General features: G+C 40.5%; 1 protein-coding gene across 1 annotated transcript in view; it reads left to right on the plus strand.

Annotated features, from left to right (window-relative positions):
- The window catches only part of LOC106891544 (slit homolog 3 protein-like), a 554,801-nt gene that overhangs the window by 312,489 nt on the left and 218,248 nt on the right, over positions 1 to 24,064 (plus strand). The window contains exons 7-9 of the mRNA XM_014948178.1: positions 4,294 to 4,365; positions 8,822 to 8,985; positions 21,850 to 21,991. Coding sequence (XP_014803664.1) covers positions 4,294 to 4,365; positions 8,822 to 8,985; positions 21,850 to 21,991 — 378 coding nt within the window. The remainder of the gene's footprint in view (positions 1 to 4,293; positions 4,366 to 8,821; positions 8,986 to 21,849; positions 21,992 to 24,064) is intronic.

The raw sequence follows: 24,064 nt of genomic DNA on the forward strand, positions 1-24,064 counted from the left end.
GCAGCTCTATGCGTGCCTCTAACCAGTTTGGGCAACTGGCAGAGGAGTGAGTTAGTAGAGCAGTTCCTCTGGGGTTGTAAATTGAAGTCAATGGGACTATGACAGTTCATACCAGTGGAGGATGTACCACCTCGAAGATTGCTGATCCCACGTTATGCGTCGTCCAAGTAGTCCTTGGAGGACCCTTAGGACTGCTGCAGTCTGCTTCTGCTTAGCTTGCAAGATCTGACAAGGATCACGGCCCAAGGTGGGAAGTTTGCTGGCATAAATAATATTGTCTATAACCTCAGGTTCCCGATTCAGCATTTTGAATGTGAATAGTTTACAGGGAGAGGGCTTCTAAGTGAGAGGACAGTGCTTTTTCAAGGGACAAGGGTGTGCTGGGATCTGGAAGAGGTGGGAGGTATAAGGCTGGGAACAACCAAGCAGAATTCAAGTTTCACCATATGATGTTGGAGGAATCAGAAGATTCTGGAAGCTTTCTGGTTCTCATAGCTTCCCAGTGTTTGTGCATGTCTCTATGGATTTGAATCTTAGTTGGATGAAAATGAGATTGGGACCTCTTGGCAGCTCGTAGACGACTGCGGCAGAATTTCTTTTTTTCCCTTCATGTGTTAAAAATGCCACTGTGGTGTGTGCTTGCCCCTGTCAGGACACATTTCTCTTAAGAATCATTGCTGGGAAGGCTTCATGTGGGTGACAGAAAGCTTTGCAGAATGCCTCTAGAGCACATCTCTACCTGAAAATGTCCCCATTCAAAAGGCAAAGAGTCCTTGCTGCGTGGGAGCTGCGTGCTCTGCACAACCAGAGCAGCAGGGTTAGACTCCTGCAGCTCCAGCTGGGCTGTCACGCAGACAGCTCACTGTCAATTAGTGCCCTTTGCAGTGTTTGGCCTTCTTTGTCCTGAAATAATTGCTGTTATCATAGATGTTTTATTGCCTTCATTATGGTTAACATTTAAATATCAATGAAATAGTATGCTACTAAGTCATCTGGGCAATAGCTTTCTGCTAGAGTTATCCCTGAAATTTGTGTTTAAGGAGTGCATTAATTCAGCACTGACTTGGGATCTTTAGAAGGAGGGCTATATATTTGTCGGTGAATTATGGGAAACCTTTGCTTATTAGGAGCAAAACCTGAGCCACTCTCATCTGATATTTTGTGAGCAGAAATACTGTGTGATTGGAATAATGCTTTTCTTGTTTTAAAAAAATAATATTTTAAGAAATCTAAAAATATTTTTGAATCATCAAATCAGTAAAGGCTGACCTTTCCGTATCCAGATGAAGAATTGCAGTGGGAGACAGGGATGTGCTCTCTACCCTCAGTCAGTGCAGAAGAAAGCTTGCTGTCACGTTCTCTTCTGCCTGAATCCAATCCACATCCTTCTGAAATCAATAGAAAGTCTCTCCTGAATTCTGTTGGCTTCCATTGACTCCTGTATTGCCATGTGTGACCTCTTCAGCCATCAGTTCTGTATGGGATTTCATTTTTGTAAGCTGACTTTACATGTGGCTTTTATTTATCAGTGGATACTTAAAATCCTCCAACCAAGCACATAGCTCATTTTTATGTAACAGGCAACTGAGGCAAAGGGTAAATGATATCTTTGTGTTTACAGAAAAAAATGGTGGTGCAATTAGGAATTCCATTTGTGAGCCCTGTTTGAACTTCCCAACGTGCATGTGCAAATGGCAGAGAAATATAGATATTGAGGGGTCGATGCATAGGTGTGTGCACCCTTATAAGAGGTTTTGTTCACTTTCTGAAATTGTTGCTCGTTTTGGCAACCTGTCCACAAAAGACTTTGGTTTGCATCACTGGCTAAATAAGGTCATCAAGCAGTAGCAATTGTATGACCAAGAGGTTCGTTTTGCACTGTGCCACAGTGGGATATTTGTGGTATCACAACATTAGGAGGAATTCAAAGGCAGAACTTTTTAGTCCTACAGATGTACCTTGGTGTTCACTTCCAGTGCTGCAGCCACAGCAAGGCATTGGCACATGGAGACTGTGATGCGCAGCTGACAGATGACATGGCTGGGAGCTGCAAGAGCTTACTTCCACGTTTCCTTCTGAAGTTGACAGTATTTCCCTTTCATCTTATCCAGTAAATTTACAATAGACTGCGTTTGAGTCTTTGCATATTGAGAAACTGAATACACAAACCCCTAATTTTATATACTTATTGATCCCAATACTTAGCTATGTGTTTCCTGTCCAATTTTTGGCAGCATCAAGTTTTCCAGGGGATCTGGAATGAGGGCTATATATTATACAATAAGCCATGATACTCTGAGGCCTACAGCTCTTATGGGGCTGGTGTGGGAACGTGTGTGAGGTGACTGACACAGATCCCTGGCAACAGATCTCACCTGCAGATTCCAGATTTCCAAAACTTTGCTTTTCCTGACATAACTCGCTCTGCTCACGGATTTGGGAAGGAAGGGTAATTTTGCTCTGTTGGTGCAGTTTGCTGTCATGGGTCTGTCAGCCCCCAAGCTGCCTCTGGATCGATAGTGCATCCATCTGGAGCAGCTACAGTCCAACTAGCGAGGTGGTCACGTTCTGTCCTGCTGAGGTGCAGTGCAGTGGCAACCCAAACTCTGGTGTCAGAGCCCGCTCACACACCTCTCCCCCGCGTGCCCACACATCCTGGCTTCACCAACAGGCATATGTGCCTTCCTGTGTACCAGAAAAACAGCCTAATAGGGTATAATCTAATTTAGCTTTAAGCTGCTGATGTTGTAGATGATGGTTTTGCCAAGGGGTTTCTAGGCAGAATTATGACAATTATGAATTATGCCCATTTTGAAGTGGGCAGATGACCAAGGGGGCTAGTTAACGTGTCTAAAACTATTCAAGAAGTTTTGAATAATATCTTATGTAAATACATAACATTGGAACAACTAAGTAGTTAAGGGAAGGGTAATGTGTCTTTAGATTTCTTCAGCAGATGTTCTCTGCAACACATGCACAAAGTCTCAAAAGCACTGTCTCCCCCCAGAGTGCTCCTGTGGAGTGCTGTGCCCCCGTGGAAAGCCCAGGTTGCTCCATACTGTGGTCACCACCCGTTTCAAATGGGTGGCTGTGGGCAGCAGCAGAACTGGCCGCGCTGGGGCATGGACTCATCACCGGCCCCATCAACTCTCATGACAAACTGGGCTACTCTATTCACAGATTTGGTGCACTTGGAACGTGGCAATTATGCCCTGTTGGAGTGCTTTCCATTTCCTGTGCCATCTTGATAAACTTTATAGCTTCTAATTTGCTAGAGAGTCATTGATATAATTAGGAACTACATAAATGGGAGCAGCACACTCAGCTGATGGTAATCGAGTCAGTTCATTTTTCATAAGAAGAGCTAAGGGGGTCCCTACCAGCAGCTGAGATTGTTTTCTCTTTAAGCTCTGCTTTGATAGAGCAGCAGAAATCCTTACGTGCCTGGGTCTGGTCATGTTTTATTCGTATCCGTTCCACTACCCATATATTTTTTCCTAAGGAAACCAAAGAAGGGGTATCCATCCGTCTGTCTGCTTTCAGAAGGGCAGTTTGAGTGTCTGTCCGTGCAAGCTGTTCACAAGCCTGTGAGGGTCAACAGCACTTCTCTTGTGCAAGAGGGAGCACTGCAAGAGCAAAGCTTTAGTATTGCCCTGTGTGAGTTCAGTTGTTCCTCCACTCAAGCTGCACCAGGTTGTCAAGCAAAGTGGTGGCTTAACCAAAAAGTCTGGATCTGTTCCCATATTTGATAAAAAACTCATCTCCTGCACTCCTTGGTACTCAGACATGGTAAATAGTAACCTTCATCCATACTTATGCAGCTGTTGGTTGCCTCGCCCTAACACTGCCTTTCATTAATTTCATGGTTTTAAACTGAAAGAGGGGAGATTGAGATGAGATATTAGGAAGAAATTCTTCGGGGTGAGGGTGGTGAGACCCTGGCCCAGGTTGCCCAGAGAAGCTGTGGCTGCCCCATCCCTGGAGGGGTTCAAGGCCAGGTTGGACGGGGCTTTGAGCAGCCTGGTCTGGTGGGAGGTGTCCCTGCCCAGGGCAGGGGGTGGGACTGGATGGTCTTTAAGATCCCTTCCAACCCAAACCATTCTATGAGTCTATGATTCCTTGAAATGTCACAAACTGTCCGAGGAGTGGATCAGCATGTCTTACTGCTGGCAGCCTGGCAGATGTATTACCAAGAGTTTTAGCAGCTTGTTTCTGTAAATGATGTGTTGGTGAAGAAACTGAAATAATTGATCAATCTATTATTCTCTTGTCTCTGTTTTTTTCTCCTGACAGTACTCTCAATAATAACAACATCACCCGCATTCCTGTTACCAGTTTCAACCACATGCCGAAGATCAGGACTCTGTAAGTAATGTCTTCAAATATGATAATAATAGCGTACACCAACTCTTTGGATATTTGTTGTCTTGTCATAACCTTGTTTCAGTCTTTTCTTGATGCTAACAGTTATGTCAAATCCATTTTTCTATAGGTGGACACCATTCCACTGGAAAGCTCTGATTGGCTTTAGTAGACCAAAATACAAAGATTGTGAAATTAAACCGTATGCATTTGTATAATTTAGCCATAACCTACCAAAAAAATGTCACTTTAAATCAGTTACTCCTTTAAATTCCTTCAGGGAATACACAAATTCAGGAAAAGTCCTGTTTAAACGAACTCTCTCTGTTTTTCTCTCCAAAATCTCAAACTCAACCAAGAGGTATTTAGTCCTAAAAGCAAAGAAAGGGAAATAGTAGCCAGCCTGTAATTTTTTCAGTAGCACTGAAAAAAATAAAATGCTTTGTGGTTGCTATATATGCATGTGTAAAATCAAATTAAATTAGTTAACAGAACTGCAGAAAAATGGCTCTTACTCTTGTCACTCTATGTAAGATAACCTCTGATTCAAATTTACGTTCTTCATTAAATGGTGACATTCATAGATTTTAATGTAAGTAATTAAATGGAAATTAGATGTTTGTCTTTTAGAAGGGAATGGGTAAAGAAGATGAAGGTAGGGGTAAGGTTCCTGGAGTTTTCCCTCTTCTCATTCGGCCACAGCAGTCCAGAGAATTTGCCTGGCTTTCTCATGTTAGTCTTGTCTGTTCCCAGAGCTCAGGGCCTTCTGCTGTTTTCCTTATAGTTTAATTTCGGAGATGGCTTTGTATATAGCTCCCTGGAGACTTACACTGACTAATCCCCCTCTGCTGTAATTAAGGGGAAAAAAAAAAAAAAAAGGAAGGAAAAAAAAAAGGGGGAAGGAAGTCATAAATAGGATTTATAAAGGGAAGCTTTTATATTGAATTCTGAGAGCCACATTTTATAGAACATGAATGCTGACCCACTCTAAAAGGATTTGCTGGAAATTTAATTTAGGCTCTATGGCTAAAAGGGCACCTTTGCAAACTTGCATTTGTATTCATTCACCTCGTGTTCTGTAAAGGTAGTTTCATCAATATCAAGTGGCACGTTTCAGTCTCCAAAGGCTGCCAAATAACACGCAGTACCCTTCTTAGCAGTTCAATGTAGGGATTAAAAAATCCTACACAGGCAGGTGGAAATACAGTGAAATGCTTTAGTTTTCTGTATTTCCTTCCATCTGTTTCAACAGAGGCAGAAAAGTCATCAAAATAGTAATTAATATAAATACAGGAATCTAATAGCATTTCATAAATTCTTCTGCTGCTCCTTCCTGTTAAAAATTATTCCTTTATCCCCGTCACCTTACCACTTTTCAAAATTAATACTTTATTAATTATAATTATTAGTAAAATAAGTTTGCATAGCTATATATTGCTCAATATTTATTAAATAGCTTCTGTTCAGGATTTAGGCTAATACTGTTTTGATTTAACCAATTTTCATTGGTTATGAAAATAACCAATACAACTAACACACACCTGAGCACGTGTAGAAGTGATCTGTTTTTGCTCACCTATGTAAAATATTTATATAAAGATATTATTTGGGGAGAAGTGTTATTACTCTCTCTAGTTTACTGAGCTTTATTTCACTTGATAATCTTTTCTCCTGCATTAATGCACCCCCTCAATGACCAGTTTGCAGGAGAGGAGAAAGCTGTCTGAGGCTCAATGGCTGGATAAGATCTGCTATTTCATGCCTTGCTTGGTGATGCAAATGCAGTCCTAATGGATGACAAATGATGTTCATTACAGTTTGGTGACTCTGCTGTTTTCTTAAAAAACATTCAGCAGTTTGTGCACCTTCTCAAATAGCTCCACACTTAGATGTGACTTTTTTTAAGAAGCTCTTGTTGGGAAGAATGTTACTTAAGTAGGGAGAAACCCTTTTTCTCATCCAGCTGAGGCCCATTAGGGTGTGGAGAGTGTTTGCCTTCTGTGTCTCTATTACACACCGGTGAGATCCATTAGCAGGACATTTGGAGCTGCTTGTGCTGCAGCTGCAGCTGCTGTGATAGTTCTGTGGATAAATAGCTCTCTCTTCATAGCTTTCAAAACAATCTGTTCATTTAAGAAGAACAGAGAAGGAAAAATAAAGAGTATATTCAATTGCTAGTAAGATTTGAAGTACTTGAAGAATTCTTTTAAAAATCACATCTTCTGAGCTAACCTCTTTTATTGAACTATATTTTCTGTTGCTAAGTTTCATTGATCTTTTAGCCTTGATTGGAAGTGACAGGAATTAGTTTTTATTGATCTGCTTTCCTTTGCTTGAAACAGCTTTATTTATGTTAAAGCATGTCCCCCATACCAATTTGCTTAAAGGTAAGTGTCCTGTTCTCTGCATGTGTGAGTGACTGCTGAGAGAGTTAATTGCATAATTTGTTTTAATTTTTTTTTTTTTTAATTTAAGGATAAACTGAAAATGTACCAAATCACTTCAGTGCTTCTCATGTTCAAAGGGAATTAGTGTATTATGCTTTTCAAGTACTGTAAAAAGTCTTTTTGTGGCTGCATTCATTAATATAATTATCAAAAATAGATTCTAAGTGGCTGTTTTGTTAAGCTTGGTAGGTTCTCCAAATGGTCTCCTCTCAAAGCAAACTGTTAGAATATCTGCACAAAAAACTTGGCCAAGTGACAAGGGGCTGTGCTGAGGCAGGCGAGCTGGCGAGAGGGGACACTTTGCCCTGCTAAAATGGGAGAGCCCAGAAACCAGCTATACAAATTTAGTGAGGAAAAAAAGACGACTCCCAGAACTGGAAAGCTGCCCCTTTTTGTGAAATTATGATTTTATTTTTCCTGCCTGCCCACATCCATATGAGGATGCAGGGAATGGCATGGGGTGAGCTCTGGTTCAGTTCCTGAAAGATGGCGATTCTGAGTGTCATTGTCGACTGCTGTGGTGGGAAGGGATTATACTTTAAAGGATTTAAATTAAAAGCTTACTCTCTAAGTATAGAACAAAGTTTTACTTAGGATGATTTCGGCTAGGTGGTATTTGTTCTCTTTTCTTCATAAATGTATTTATTTGTTGTTTCAATCAACAAAAAAGTTCCAGGCAGTTTAATAGTTCATAATAACAAAACGTTTTACTAGAAATCCAACTTGCTGCCATGTCAGTTAAATAGCTTCATAATCCCTAAACACAGGGTCTTCTCGCCATCCTTCGAAAACAATGACATTGTACAGTGCTTCCAGGAGACCAGTGTCTTCCACCCCCACAGGATAAACTCTCCGTCCCGGATTTGTAGTCTTTTCCTGTGACTGCCCACCCCAGACATCCAAAGCTGGGGACTTCTGGCCCGGGCACCACTGCTGCCCTCCAGTAGACAGTTAATTTCTGTGGTGGATGGACAGGGCTAAATCCTGTGCACACCAGTTGTGTGGGGTTTTTTTTAAATGTAATTCCTGTAATAGTAGTGAATAATGCTTTGTCTAACCATTTCTGACAGGGTTTTCAGTCTGTTTTATCATTTCAGCTTTGGTATAATGCTGCCAATGTATGACTCATTACAAGGAATGAAATAATTAATGGCCTGGGCTTTTGTTTTGACCTGAAATTTGGTAGCTATTAAAATTACCAGATTTGCTCCCTGAATGCATCATCATCTTGCAGACTTTCCCCCGCCATGTGATAACGCTTCTGCAGGTCTGCAGTGCCATCATGGAGCAGGCTGGGAAGGGAGCTGTGTGGCTGATCTTCCATTCCAAAGAACAGCCCTGGTGTTGCAGTGTGGAATTACCCTTCCTGGGACAGTGTCCCGGTCCCCTTCTTTGTCATGAGTTGAAAATTCCTGTCTAGAACTTGGATACTTGCATTAAATTGTCTCAGTAAGAAGGGCATGAATTTGTACAGGCAACACAGGAACATACAGGACACCAATAGCCTCTGGAGTGTGGGGTGGGTCTCTCTATCTCCTCCCAAAGGAGAGAGAAGAGGGAAGAATCACCTGTCACCATGTTTTTCAGCCTGAGCCTTGTGTTTAGCCAAGCCATCCTTTGGATTCACTCAAAGGTATCGCATTCGTGCGGTTATTTCTGCTGTGAAATTGCAGCTGAAGTGATTACTTGGAGGAATCTTAGATTCTGCATGCTCTTTTTTCTGGAATGGCCAGCTCATGATTACCTGTAGGCATGTAATTATTTAACTGCATTCTTCCGAGACATTATAAATAATAGCACTAATTTATTTGTGGACATTTGTATATTATATGGCAGTGTAGGCAGCCAAGACCTGACTCAGCTGTAACCATTAACCTGCAATGGTCCTACTTAAATTGTAGTGAAGAGCCAGACAGCCTTGTGTTTAATTGATCTGGTGTGTGTCTTCTGTTAAAAAAAAAAGCCAAAAAACCACCCTATTAATAACTTTAGGGCTGTTTGATCTTTTGTAGGCGGCTTCACTCCAACTTCCTGCACTGCGACTGCCACCTGGCCTGGCTCTCTGACTGGCTGCGGCAGCGGCGCACCATCGGGCAGTTCACCTTCTGCCTGGCTCCTGTCAGCCTGCGGGGCTTCCTCGTGGCAGAGGTTCAGAAGAAGGACTTTGTCTGCTCTGGTAATGATGTCAAGTATTCATTTATCTCTCAGCCGATGGTCTTATATTGAAATTCACATAAAAACAGCGAGCGGAAAATGATGCTGTTGGGTTTGAATGCCATGCTGTGGCAGTGCTGTTTGTTTTTATCGTTGTGAAACTGCATGGGAGTAGATCAAATTGTTAATTTTTCCATTTTTATAAGAATTATTGGATTCCAGTTAATATTTCAGTTCTCAAATTATTTTTTCTAGTTTAGCGTTGCCAACGATATCAACATAAGAAATCAGTTAAGTGTGGATAATTTGGTATTTCTCAAGGGAAGAGCTCTACAGCTGACTGGAATACGAAAGAAAGGAAATAGAAAATGCTAATCTGAGTCTGTTGGGAAATGATTGGACTGTAGAACAGGAGGAGCAGATTTTATCCCGAGGACTGAAACAGGATTCTTAGGGCGCCAATGCACTTCATTGTTCTACAAGTTTCCACAGTGATAAATGAGGCTGATGATACACGGCCAACTCCCAAACTGTGTATCTATACATTGGGCCTGTTCGTCATGTCTCTGAACTGCACTTGGCTCTTTTGTGATAGAAATGCATATTCTTAAAAGAAGCAGCAAAAGAAAGAAAAAAAAGAAAAACAGAAAAATTGGAAAAAGAAAAAGAAATCTGAATTTGGCTGAAAGAGATCTGGCAGAGGAGAGACATGGCAGTGTGTATGCTCTGGGAAAAAAGGGAGATACCAGACACAAGTTTCACAGGCCAAATGGTAAGTAACACAGGGAGCTTCTTATGAAGTGGATGTGAGTCTTAATCTTTATAGACTGTGAGTCTTGTGGCCTTGTGTTCTTTGTCTCTCTCAGCCTGTGAGCCCTAAAGCTTTATTCGCTGGGTACATGTATTGACTGATGGAAATACAGCACAGGTGCTTGTGCTAGGAATGTTGTCAGGAACGGCTTTTTTCTGTAGTTTCATTTACATGTGACAAAGAGAGAGAGAATCGACTGTACGTAGGGAAGAAGGGTTTGATTCCCTTAACTATATCATGGGTGGTAAATTAATGCCCAGCCCTGGAGGGTGTGCAGGAAGTGTTATGGGCACATGGAAAATGAAATTGTGTAGCAGTGATGTAGAGCCACTAAGCAGCTTCTACACAGTTGGGGAGATTTGAGGATGCCCAGAATATCTGATAAATTACATCAGAAGTTTAACTAAAAGAAAAGTTTAGAAATCTAACAGTTTTGGGAGAGGAAGGATAAAAGAAATGGATAAATGAATTAAGCTATTAGCAGAATCTAATTTTACCAGAGATGTAGTGACAGCATTTCTTTCTTACGAAATGAAGTTTCAGATGGGGCATGAGTTCAGCTATTTGGATTTATGATATGGTGAAGGAAAAAGAGTTGTTAATATCAAGAGAGGAGATAATAATTGCTGAATGAGAAATGTAACGTGGACAGAACTCATCTAAACTGAGTTTTCTATACAGGCTGTGATTTCCAAAAGGGAAAAGGTTTTTAACAGTTGCCTGTTGGACTAAGAACACGTACGAGAACTCTCAAGCTTGGCCTGCTTTTTATTAAAACATAAATTAATAAAAACTACAGGAAAGAATCTTCCAGTGAGTCCATCAGCTGTATCCCCTAGCCCTCATTTGTGAAATGAAATATACTGAAAAAGAAATGCATTTGAAGGGCTCATTTTAGTGGAGGATTTAGCAGAGAACTCAGCTTAGTACTTACCAGTTCCACAAAAACCTACACGGACAGCTAGTTTAAAGAGGATATAAATCTTCCCTGTGCCTTATTACAGTTCTTATTCCTGGTTTTACAGCGTAATTTTTTCATGTTTGACTATGGAGTCAAACTAGGACAGGAGGTGAACAGTGAACTGAGCTTGTCTCTCTGCAAAGGAATTTTATACAATTTAAGCTTATATGAATCACTGTAACTAGCCTCAAGCTGGCAGTGAAAGCCGCCTTTGCATCACAGTTACGAAGAGCTGAAATACAATGTAGTGAACTACTCTGTTTAAGTATAGGTTCAGCATTTCAAGCACTTGTGTTTTTATGGAGGTGGGAATATCATCACAGCAAAAGCAAACCCAGCTTTTCCTCCACTGTAAAATGGGCTTCATCAGAGCGCTCCAGTTCAAAACTTGTGCTGTGGCTTTCTTCAAAGCTGGAAGAGGAGAATCAAGTAATTTTGGGAATGAAGAAAAACATCCTTGAAAAACTGACTTCTGGTTATTCTTTAAATCCTATGCAAAAATAGTTGTGGGTTTTTTAAATAATTTTATGACAAATGTTCCTTTGGAAACAAATGTAGAATGCTACAGACTGAGGAACAGCGGAAGTTGGAAAAGAAAAAATGAAACACTGGTAGTGAAGGGCCATAACTGGAACCCAAATTGCTTGATTCCTTCTGGATGCGGTGCTACCAGTCCTGTACTGTGATGTTTATAAGCATTAGGTGCAAAGTCTCTTAAGGTAATGTTGCTAAAGTCAGAGTTATGTGCAGATATATCTGCGTAAACTGAGTCGTACCTGTGTAAACTGAGAGTCAGTGTTGCAAAACTGTTGTTCAACTTGTGCACATAAATTATAAAAATGCTAATTTGGATGGCACTCGTAGGCAAATTGTGAGCAGAGGAAAAGCTATTCCATGTCTCAGTTGTTCATGCCCATGAGCGTTTGGCTCAGAACGGCAGGTAAATATGTAGGATTAAATAGTGTGCAGTTGCCTGGAGAAAGGTTTGCAAATATGTCTAATTGGATTTGTGTTACTGAGGAGGCAGGGGAAAGGTCATTAGCAGAACCAAGCAGGGTTGGGATAGATGGCCCCTCGCCATCGGGAGAGAGCACTGAGTGTTGCTGGCAGTCCTGTCACCCACCAGAGCCTTCTGGCTGCATTCTTCAGCAAGCTGTCCCCTCCTGGTAGCAGAGACTCTCCTCCAGAGCCACCCCTGACAGAGCAGCCTTCCTGGGCCTTTGCCTTAGAGCCATCTGCTCCCAAAGAAATCTCCAAGCAGAGTCTTCCTCCTGCACAGCCCCTGATTGAGCTCTGGGCTGTGTTTGGTGAGACAGTCTCCTAAGAAGACAGTATGTTGTAGAGGGAGAAATTGTGTGGCAGCAGTTGATGTGCTGCACATAGCATGAGGTATTTCTCCCCTCTCTCCACCATAACCTTGCAATTCACTGCCACGTTGCCATGACGAGAGAAACAGTACACTAGGCAAGGACTTAATGTCATGTGAAATGCTACCTGCACTCTGATCCTTGGGAACTCTTTATTTTTCTATTCCCTTAGCTCGCGGAGAAGCATCTGGGGGTGCTGGCTTATGCTTGGTAGCTCTTAGAGCCTTCCAGTCTTTGCTTGGATCAAACCCAGCTTCCTTCCCATGTTCAGATGGTTCACTGTTGAACTGGCTTCTCTCTTTCTAACTCTGTCTCTCTGAAACACACTCTCTCATTCTGCCTCTTTGTCCTCCTCTGACCTCCTTAGGACAGTAAATTTATTTCATTTTCCTCTCATCTAAGTTTTATTATGGCTCTTTGATTTTTCTTCTACCTGCTCTTTACTTATTGAAGTTGAAATTAATCTACATATTGATCAGCTATGTCAAGTCATAATGTGTTTTCTCACCTGCGTTAGTGTGGCTGTAAAGCTTTGCAAACTGAAAGAGTGGCTTCATGAAGCGATACCATCAGGAGCACCTTCATCTTTTCAGTGTTCTGGACGGGACCCACTGGGTAACCTGAGGAAAATAAAGATGCATAATTTGGATGAAATAAGTTAAACTTCAGTCTGAAATTAATGCAAGAGTGAAATCATTATCAGAGCCAAGTGTCTAGTGATTTCTGGCTAAATAAACTGATACTGATTTTAAGGAAATAGTGGATTGATCCAAATCTCTGTTGAAGATCTAAAGTTTCTGATTCACACAGTGAGACTGCAACTGAGGTATAATAAAGAGGAAAATATGTTAGATTCCTGCTGCAGACTGGAAGCCCTAATGAGGAAGCAGATTTATTTGTTTATGTGAGTTCAAACGGTCTTAAAACATAGCTGTTACTCTCTGGCCCAGACCACAAAACTCAGTAGCTCGTCTTGCTCCATTTTTCTCCTAATAACGTCATAGCATATTTTTGAGGAGAAAACCAACAATAAGTAACTAATAAAGTGTCACTCCTCAAGCTTAGTATCTTAATGGGAACATTCAGAAGATGCCAAAGGAAACGTGTGTGGGGAGAGGAACTCCTCCCACCTGCTCCTATTTAGTAGACTGAGCTGTTGTATATCTGCATCACTAGCAGCAGGTCTGCTCCTTTCAGCACGGAAGATTGGTGCTCCCTGGAAACTAAAGATGGGGGGACCTGTTTGCTGAAGGTGCAGATTTTGCTAGTGCTGGGCAGTAGCAATGGCTCCTGAGAGAGCAGAGCAGTTTCTCCCCATGCAGCCCATCCCAGTTCATGCAGAGCAGGGCTGCTGACGGGCCTCAGTTTTCATGGTCACAGGAAGCTGGATAAACCACCTGGGAGGAGAGGGCCTTCTTCTCTGTGGCATGTGGATACTCATTTTCTGCTGTGCGGGACATCTTCATTGTACAGCTGTTTTACTGCTTCTCAAAGTGAGCTTAACCATCTCATGTAACTTTGACCTCTTTCCAAAAGTGACCTGTGAGTCCAATTAGACAAATAACATCTTTTTTTTCTCACTGTCAAGTTGGTTCATGCTTTTTGCGACCATCAACAGACCCAGTAAGTGTTCTTACAATGGAGTCTATGCAGGACTTCCACTGTCCTATGACTTTTAAAGCCTTTTGGTAAAAATCATTCTTTAAATTTGGTCTCAGAAAATTTTTGTGGAACTCTGATAGAATTTGTACCTGCTGTTATAATTTGCTACTAGAAGCTAACATTGACCTAGCCTAAAGAAACATTTCAATACTGTGCATTTTTTAGTTGATCCTCAAATGAAATCCTATAGGAGGCTTGGAGGGATACTAATCGCAATTTACCAGAGTTTGTTTCTTTCCATTAAATTTCTTATTACAAGTTTAAGTTTACTCTAGCACTAGCAGTTATGTTGTTTCATACTGTAAGAATCTACTTCGTGAATTGCTTCATATGTACGATGCAACATATGGTGTCTTTTATTCAGGGGACTATCTTTCAAATCTGAGGGATAAATATGTATTTATTAAAGCCTTTAATATTTCTTTCAAGATTGAAGCTGAAAATTGGCTTTAAATTACAGTAAAGTTAGTTTTACTGTCTGAAAAGGATGTCTTACCTTTTCAGTATAATTACCTTTGCTTTGGAATTCTCGTTTTCATAACGAGAATGTAGCTCTTCAGTGGTTGTTTCTTGATGGTGGGTTGGGGTATGATTATTGAGCCATTGAGCTTTTGAACTGTTGCTGTAAGAATAATAATGTGATTAGTTTTTATGCTAATGTCCAGAACCGGTGGCTTGCTTTATTACCAGTAGGATTGTGGTGTTTTGGTATGCGCTGGCAACACATGGTGGTCTGTCGTGCCTCGGATCAGGGCCACAGCCGTGTCCCCAGGGCTTCGCAGAGAGGTGGCATTAAATGCCAAGGAGCAGGGTTGACCTTGAGTATGTGGCCAAGCCTTTGTGTGAAATCTGTGGTCTTTTCTGTCCGATACACGTATGTGATGGGCGACACATTTATGGATACTCAATAAGAGTAATTAAAAAAAGCATATTGCTGCTTATAAAATGACTGCAGAGTTCCCTAAATGAATGGGTAGTAAATACAGAGTTGCACACAGTCAATATAAGATTCACGTGAATTTCTGGTTTATTGACAATGAAATTTAGCGATGTTATATAGTTGCATTAAAACTGTGGCGGGTGGCCCATGCCCAGCTGCCAGACCCCGCTCTCCCTCGCTCTCCTCAGCAGGGCTGGGGAGGCCACAGGATCGGCTCCACCACCTCCTCCCCCCCTCACTCACTGACTTTGCTGCTCAAAGGGCTGTTTCTCACACTTTTTTCCTCACTCCTTGCTGCCTGGCACCATTTTGCCCTTTCTCGAATACAGCTTTGGGCTTCCCTGACAGGCCCCGCAGGGTTGGGCTGCTCTGGAACCAGCTGGAACCGGCCGGAACCGGCTGGAACCATCCGGAACCGGCAGGGGCAGCCCCAGCCTCTCCTCACAGAGCCTGCCTCAGCCCCTGCCAGCACCTGGCACCGGCACCTCCTGCCAAAACTGATGCCTCAGCCCCTGCCAGCGCCTGGCACCGGCACCTCCTGCCAAAACTGATTGGATCTCCTGGCTCGCTGGATTAATTCCTTCTAATTGCAGGCAAACATGTTTCGGTCAGAAGATCCGTAAGAATGTTATCCTCCAAGTTCCAGGTACCATACAGAGCTTGAATGTACCAGAGGTTTCTTGCAAAAGACCGGGGGCAGCAGCCCCAGCCTGTCCCGGGAGGTAGGCAAGAAAGGTTGCTATTGCCTTAGGGTGTCCTAAATGCCAAAGAATGTGGCCCAAGGGATTCTGAGGCAGCTCTGGGAAGGGGACGATGCCTCAGTCTTCAGTCCTTGGCCACTCATCTGGCAAAAAGCGTTTCCTCGCCCCAGATCTGGCTGTTGGGTGAGCTGGTGACCAGGCAGGTCCCTCAGCTGTCATTATTGGGAGGAATGTCCCATTCTGCCTGACAGTCCTCTCAATAGCTGTGTCACCCTGTAATGCTTCTCATTAAAGTGAATCCCATCCTCTTCCTGAGGAGACCAGCTCTTGTGCTGAGGCAGGGAAAGCCCGGTGTCAGCTGCGGCACGACGGGGTCGGGGGGCAAAGACAAATGTGCAACCAAACAAAATCAAGCTGTGTTTAAAACTCCTTCTCAAATACCAGCAAATCAAACCCCAGAGACTCAAAGCATAGTCTTAAACTATTCCTGCCCCTTCAATAACTTTATCAAACTTCATCGTGAAATAGTTCAGGTTCTTTAATGGATAACCTGTGTAGAAGGCCATTCCAGAACTATTTTTCCTTCATAGGCTTACAATTGATCGTGACCATTATCCCTCATATAGCCGTGTACAGGTGGTATCCTTTGTCTTCCTCTTAATTTTTATGCTTGAATATATTTATAAGTTCCCTGTATTATTTCTGGGCCTATTTTTAAATGTCACTTCATATGAACCTTACAGACTGCTAATACAAGTTGTGGAATTGGCTGTAATGAGATTACTGTCCATAGATGCCATTTGAGCTGCAGAAGCACTACGTCTTGTAAGACTTTCTAGTGACATTATTTTGGTAGTCTCCAGCCTGTTTTGGAAGAGCAAATAGTGTACAAGCCCAGAGAACTAAATACAAACTAACAGCCTTCTTTATGATGTAATAGTCAGTTAAGTTCTGGCTGCTTTGGGGAGAAAATGCCTGTGGTGACAAGGCTGGAGAAAGACGTGATAAGAAAGGCTGAGTGGGCACAGGGCAGAGGAAACATTCAAACTCTTACTTTTCAATCCCTCCTATGGAAGATATAATGGAATACATTTTCCCTGAGAGAAAACAAACTTTGTCATAGTTTTGAAAGGACTTAAATTGTCTCACAGATTCTCTTGCCCTGAGAGAAAACAAACTTAAGGACTTAAATTGTCTCACAGATTCTCTTGCAGTTTTAGTAATCCTTCAGCAGAACAAATCTATATATTAAATCTCAGTTGTTACAGGTGAGCCGGCTTCTTTGTTCTACTTTATTTTGTTTGGAAGTATTCCATACAATTTTGGTGATATCTTCGTTAAATAATTTCAATATTAGTGCTTTTAGGATAGGACAATGTGATGTAAGGTCTGATTTTCAGTGGTGTTACTTCACTGATAAATTTTGAAACAAACGAAGTGGGTTTTTGTAGAATAAAGTAGGCTCTGTTCATTATTCATTCAGACCTTCTCTTCAGTGCGATTGGATATTTCCTTTTTTATTCCTCAGTGTTTGTTTGTAAACCAATTGGTGTTGACTTTGCCTACGGAACGGTTGTGCTCCTGTGCCATGAATTTTTAACAGATAAATTTACTGCTTGGGAATGTTCAGCAAAACAGTGAACTTGAATCAAATAGTGAATATTCATGACTAGCAAATTTTTGCATACCATGAACTTGATGGTATTAACATCATCAATCAGGGGCTCAAATCACTAATAGTAAATACTTAATGCTGTGCTCAGCGAAAAGCTGTTGAACAACCATAGATGGAGATATTTGCATAAACCATTTGCTGCATATTCCTGTAGAATAAACACATTTGTACAGTTTTTTTCTCCACTAGTGGAATATTTGCCATCGATAAGGAGTGTTAACTGTGCAGATAGTCAGTTGTGATTGACTTGCCCATATCTCTCTGCAGGACTATGCACACTTAAGTGTATTTTAATGCTGGGATGCAAACACCAGTCAGGAGCAATACATCTGCTTTAGGTATCTTTCTGAGATTGTATTACTGGGAGTTTAGGGAAACTATAGCTTGTGAAGTAGTAATTGATTTCAGATGTCCCAGCGTTGTAAGAAGTTCCAATGGCTGTGTAATTAAACCACAAAAGGTCATAGTATATCCACAGATCTGCAATACTTGTAGTGTTTTGTTTATTGATTGAGAATTTCATGTCTGCTATACTTAAAATGATTTAAAACCACCAGTGATTTTTAACTGGTAAATCCTGTCAGATTTTTCGCAAAATTCATTAATATTTTTTACAAATAACTAACATTTTGCTGGTGGAAAAGAACTGCTGCAATGGCAATTGGATAGGTGAGGAGGTAATAAAGCACACTACTTAGTGTGCCATAATTGGGTGTCAGTGCAAATGAGATTATTTAGTTTATTTAGTCATTGCGAAATTTATTTCAAATGCCTGTGACATTTAAACCATTCATTTATACACCATAACAATTCTATTCTAATTGTAATATCAATCTATTTGCTGCTCTTAAAAGGCGAGAGGCCAATGAGATGCTCATTTGTAAAAAGCAGTTAATTTCTCTGTAAGCTGCTGGGTCCTAAGTCTCTCCCCTGTCTCCTCTCTCCCCCTAACCTATAGTCTGAGGCCGTACAATGAAGTGATGCAGGCTAACGGCGTGCCAGATATTAACTACCATAATCATTGAGGCTGTCATTCCACTACATCAGGCACAAAAAGCACAGTAATTTTTGTTAATCATGTTCCTATCCTAGCTTCCACAATTTGTTAGTGTTAGGTTTTTTTATAGCAAAATGTATAATTGAGTTGATGATTTTTATCTCTTAGAGAAAAATATAATTAACATGGTGAACTAGTGCTGCTGTGTAACAGAAAAAATGTGAAACTATAAGATGACAGAGAGTATGAACTTCAGAAGGGAAATAATATAAATGCAGCTGGCTTGTGTGTGGCCATTTCATTTTGTTACATCCACGCCATAAGGACTCTACTGCAGTTGTGAAGGACACAAACAGGAATCATGAAATATTTTTGCTTTTACTCTGTCTTTTCTTTTGAAGAAGTACTGGCAGCAGAAGGAGAAATCATTTTCCAATTTCAGATATCCTTCTCTGCTTTGGCAGGGGGTTGGACTAGGTGATCTCTGAAGGTTCCTTCCAACCCTTACAGTTCTGTGATTCTCTAGAGGCTCTATTGCCTTGGGACCCTTCATCTTTCTGTATGCTTACACTCTGCATGCCTATGAAAATCATACCTGAATTTTAAGAACTTGAAATTCCATAGCCTACTTAGACTTGCTTTCTTGACCAGGCATTTCTTTACCAGCTCTCTATAGCTATACAAACATTAAACTCTCTTGGATTTTTTTGTCCTGTAATTCTATAGATCTGCTATGGAGCTTACAGTAGACCCTCATTTAACTGAAACAGTTAAATCCAAATCAGATTTGAAATTCTGTGTATAGTGTTATTCAAGAAAATTTTACCTTAACAGATGACTGTGAAGAGCTGATGGAATATGTGCTAGATACCTGTTGGGTGTGCATGTGTAATACAGTATTTTGTTCTTTGCAAATTAAAAACATAAACAAAAGCATTTGATAATAATGACAGCAATTTATGCGCAAAGTCTTTTTGTTTCATTAAAGTTGTCAGAAATCTACAGTCTGTATTTAGTTCTGCTTATGAAGAAGAAAGAAATTCACCAAATATAAAGAGCTGTATTCATCATGAAATCAAAAGTATTTTTACTCTAAGCACAAAATGTTAGTCAGAAGTGGCAGGAGTATTGTATATTTTGGGGCACTGAGAGAATTCAGGCCTATAATGAGGAATTATGTTTATAAAAATGCTTCTTTTCCACCCTATTTTAAGTTAAATGAGAAAACTGATCACTCATTCTATGTGGAAAATACAGAGTTCGCATAAAGGGAGCCTCTTTCTTTACTTTCTTTCAGTGTAAACTGTTATTTTTTCATCCCATTTTGGTTGCATCTGCGCTAAGAATAAAGACATTATATTGTTTTCTCTATTTTGACATCAGGTATTTCCCTGGTTTACTAATTGGTTATTTGTTTTACTCGCTAGCGATAAATCAAAACTCTGCTTACATAAAAGTTCCTCTTTTGTAGTGGGAAATCACAGGCAAATGGGTTTTGGTCCAAATTCAGGGTAAATAAAAGGACTGCTATTGGCTTTGGTCAGCTATGTGTCAGGTGTTTGTTTGGACAGGATCCAAAAGGCTTAGTGGGCAGCATAAAGGATGTTCTGATTTACCTGTTGGGCTGTCCATTCAAAAAGTTGCTGCAAAGTTCCATGGTATTTAACTGTAGTATGATATTAATTATCACTTTGTTACTGTTGCTCCCTGCTTTTTGTTGAAGAAAGACTGGTGTTTCTGTCTTTTCTCTCTCTATTCAGCGCACTTTATATAATAACCTCCTTTCAAACCATTTCTTTAGTGTAAAGCACTCTACAATACTGTGTCACTCAAAACGTGGAGGTGATGAGCTCAGTTCCACTGGATCTTCTCCTGTTGATTTAGATGCAGTAGAGTCAGTAACAGGCTCTTAAAACTCCAACTGCAATACGTCAGTTTTTTTGATGTTGTGCCGTAATGAAAAGGGAGTGTATCAGCCCTTCTCTAACCCACAGTGGTATTTTGTAGTGTTACAGCTGTGCAAAATGCATTTTCCCCTTGCTGCAAAGCACATCAGACATGTGATGATAACGGGTGCGTGGAAGATTTGACCTTGCTGCCAGCTTTCTTTTTGCCTCCCAGAGAGCAGGGATTGCTCTGAAGTGTTTCATCCCAGTTGGAGAATTTCTCTCTTACAATAGCTTCTTTGCACTTCCCTCACTCTTTATTTTGTTTTGAGCATGGCACCACAGTGTAGGCAGACAAAAAGAAAATGTAAAACTTAGGTGATCAGGTTGTAAGAACAAACCTCCTATTCTTATGCAAAGAGGCCTGTGTGCATTTTGAGGCAATATAAACTATTTTTCTAAGTATTGACAGTTAAAGTCAGCCCGTTGAAGTTTTCAGCTGACATCTTTTCAAACTGTATCTGCCCTTCAAAATAATGATTTTAGAGGTGTCACTGAGTGTCTTTCTGACATTAAAAGTCTTTGAAAACAGGAACATATGTAGGCTTGCTATATGAGTTGACTTTGTTGTGCCTAGTTAAGGGCTAAACCAGAGGGTATGTAGCATAAATCAAGAGAGAAAGTTTATAAGACTGTTCCATTTTTATTTTTCCAATTGTCATAATTACACTGGATTACAAATTGATGCAAACAAATATTTTTGTCACCTGCAGTTAAAATTTATGAAAGTATCAATCATGGGTCTTTTCCAAGACAAACCCCAAGAACGTACAGCTTTTTGTAATTTGACACTTATGATATTTTAATTTTTGCAACCAAAAGTCCAATTTTTCCAACCAAGTATGTTTTGTGATTATAATTTACTGTAATCTAGATAAATACCAGTTTTTCCTGTTTCTATTATGGTTTTGTCACTTCTTACCAACACAAGCCTTTACATTCAGTCCTCTGTGTCTCGTCAAAAAGATACTTGATGTTTCTGGTGTGACATGTACTTCAGAAATATGACTCATCATAAATAAGTCAATAACTGCTACATTTTGATAACCTCAATTAGTGTAGCAAATCCATGCTCCTTTATCTGTGTCTAAGTGTATGTATATATAAAATTTTTAAACGTAAGAATCATAACAGTAAAATTGACATAATTGCTACAGTCTTGAAAAAAACTTAATAACAATTAAATGTGAATCTAATGGATTGACTAGAATGTATATAGAGTAACGTCCTCATGCTTTGCTCTGTAGCTTCATGTCTTTTAGTGGAATTATTAGATTAAAAAAGGATTTGAAGGTTTGAACTCACTTTTTTCTAAATTATTTTGTGTTTTCATTAACTGCACTGTCTAATCTTGAAAAAATTAGCTTTATATTTCCAGTCTTTATGCCATAACAGGTTGCCTCATTTCAAAAACATAAGTCATTGTTGATGATGATCTTCTCTCAGTATGTAAAAATACTCAAGGAGTGTTTGTGTAATGGAAACTTCTAGGCAAAGATAACTTTTGGAAACACTACTTGATCTTAAGGCTTATATTTTAAATCTTTGAATGAATAGATATGGCTGCTGATGGAGGGGACCGAAGAAGCGTTCATGAGGGAAAGAGGTTGGCAGAGTGGAGACTGAGGAAGAATAAGAACACAATAATCTTCTACACATTTTCTCTGCAGTTAATTTGTAGCACATTATATTCACTGAATCCAAATAAATTATTACTTAATATAGTAAAAGAATACAGAAAAAATCAGACGCTGATGTATTTTGCTGTTAAAATCTCAGGGATCATTTTTTCAAAACTAACATTTAATGTTTTCATTGTGTCTCAGGTTCCCAGTCCGAACCTTCGTCGTGCAGTGCCAGTTCCATCACTTGCCCATCTGCCTGCACCTGCAGCAACAACGTGGTGGATTGTCGAGGAAGGGGTTTAACAGAAATTCCAGCTAACCTGCCAGAGGACATTTGGGAAATGTAAGTGCCAGTGTAATCCACTGTTCTTTTCCATGTCTCTCTGGTTTTAGTAGCCTCCTGTGTAGAAGAAAGGTGGATGTTTTGAAAATGTTCTGAGCCGTTATCAGGTATACTGTAGTTGTCCTCTTTGCTTTTGTTCTTTTGATCTAATGGTCAAACCATTCTTTAATGTAAATTAAGATGTTGTTTGAAGTTGCCCTACCCCAAAACAAGATGAAGTTCTTGGTGTATTATGTTCAGATTGTGTTTACATTTCACAAATCTGGGATCACAGTTCTAGAGTCAGAAAAAGGAAATACACTGTTCTTTTCTTTCCCTCCCTCCCTTCCTTTTATAAATTAAATTGTTTTATTTTTAGTTACAGAGATCCCCAAGAGGTGGAGGGATTTCTTGTTAGTTTGGCAGGATGCATGTGTAATGAATTGAAGTATGACATCAGAACACACTGACCTTGCTGATTTTTGCCTTCTGTTTTTTGTCTCCCACATTTTGTAATTCCCAATTCTTTAACGCTTTTGTCACTTTTTTTGTGTTGTGAAGTCAGGTGGTGGTTGTGCAGACTTGTTTGCCTTTACTACCTTTAGGAATTGTAATCATCTGGTTTTGTGTTCATGACTTCATACTACTGTGGTCCTGAAATGCTGTTACATTAAACCAGGTTGCTTTTGGCTAGTCCATAGGGAGCACAGATCAGGTCTTTTCCAATTGAGGTACTTGTCGTACAGGGGTTACTGACATCCAGCTGGCTTTTACAGTCTGCATCGTATGGATTCAAATATTTGTATAGTCACTGGACTCATTCAACTTCTCATTGCTGTAGAAATATGCTAAACAGCAGAATTCACTAGGATAAAGCGTAAGTTGAATTGCTTATGTGTAGCCTGTCCCACTGATATGTCAGGAATGTGGCAGTTATGGCCAATGAAGGTGCTGTGCTATATTGTTTGCTGGTGATCTGCTGTACACCACCAGTCCTCTAAGTCACTTTACCAGTTGCTTTTATCATTTAAGGTTCACCTGATATTTCTTTGGATTGCCATCTCAGCACAACAGTTTAAAGGTAGCTTATGCTTGATGGTGCGTCTCCATGGAAGAGATATATTAGAAACTGGGGCTACAAAGATGATTAGGGGCCTGGAGCATCTCCCTTACAAGGAAGGGCTGAGGGACTTGGGTGTTTTTAGTTTAGAGAAGAGAAGGGCTGAGGGGGAATCTGATCAATGCTTATAAATACTTAAAGGGAGGGTGTCAGGAGGATGGGGCCAGTCCTTTTTCAGTGGTGTCCAGGGATAGGAAAAGAGGAAGTGGGCACAAACTTAAATATAAGAAGTTCCACCTAAACCTGAGGAGGAACTTCTTTCCTGTGAGGGTGGCAGAGCCCTGGAAGAGGTTGCCCAGGGAGGTGGTGGAGTCTCCTTCTCTGGAGACATTCAAACCCTGCCTGGACACATTCCTGTGCACCCTGCTCTGGGTGGACCTGCTTTGGCTGGGGGTTGGACTGGATGATCTCCAGAGGTCCCTTCCAACCCTATGTGATTCTGTGAAATTAAAAAATCAGGTCAGTAAATGCAAAGAATAAACAACAGCTTAAAATTAATATTCTTGAGGATCAATCTAGAGCATGTAAAAATGTTTACAGGTAATACAAACTCTTATGCAAGCTGTTCTGAATTCCCATTACCTGCTTGCTCGCCTCCTGACTAAGTTCAGAATGTATTGGTTTTGTTCATTTCCAGTATATCATGGCACACAAAATAGGCATGTAATACTTGTGTTTCTGTGCATGGAAGTCAGTTAAAATTATCCTGAAAAACAAACTGTGTGTTGCATACTAAGAATATTCAGTGCTTAGTCCTGTCTCCAATTCTGTCAGATGGAGTACAAATTTTTGAGAGTGGCTGGAATGGTTCAATAATAAGAGACAGAGGATGAAATTGGTTCAGACTTGCTCACAAATTGGGGTTGAGCCAGGAGTATTTTAAAATTTTATTTTGCAGTATTGAAAATGCTAGCAGAAATCAGATGATCTTTGTGGCTCCATGCCAGAGTCACACAGAGCGCAGTATCTGCAGG

The sequence above is a fragment of the Calidris pugnax genome, unplaced genomic scaffold (genome assembly GCF_001431845.1).
Source record: "Calidris pugnax isolate Ruff unplaced genomic scaffold, ASM143184v1 scaffold27, whole genome shotgun sequence".
Lineage (NCBI taxonomy): Eukaryota > Metazoa > Chordata > Aves > Charadriiformes > Scolopacidae > Calidris > Calidris pugnax.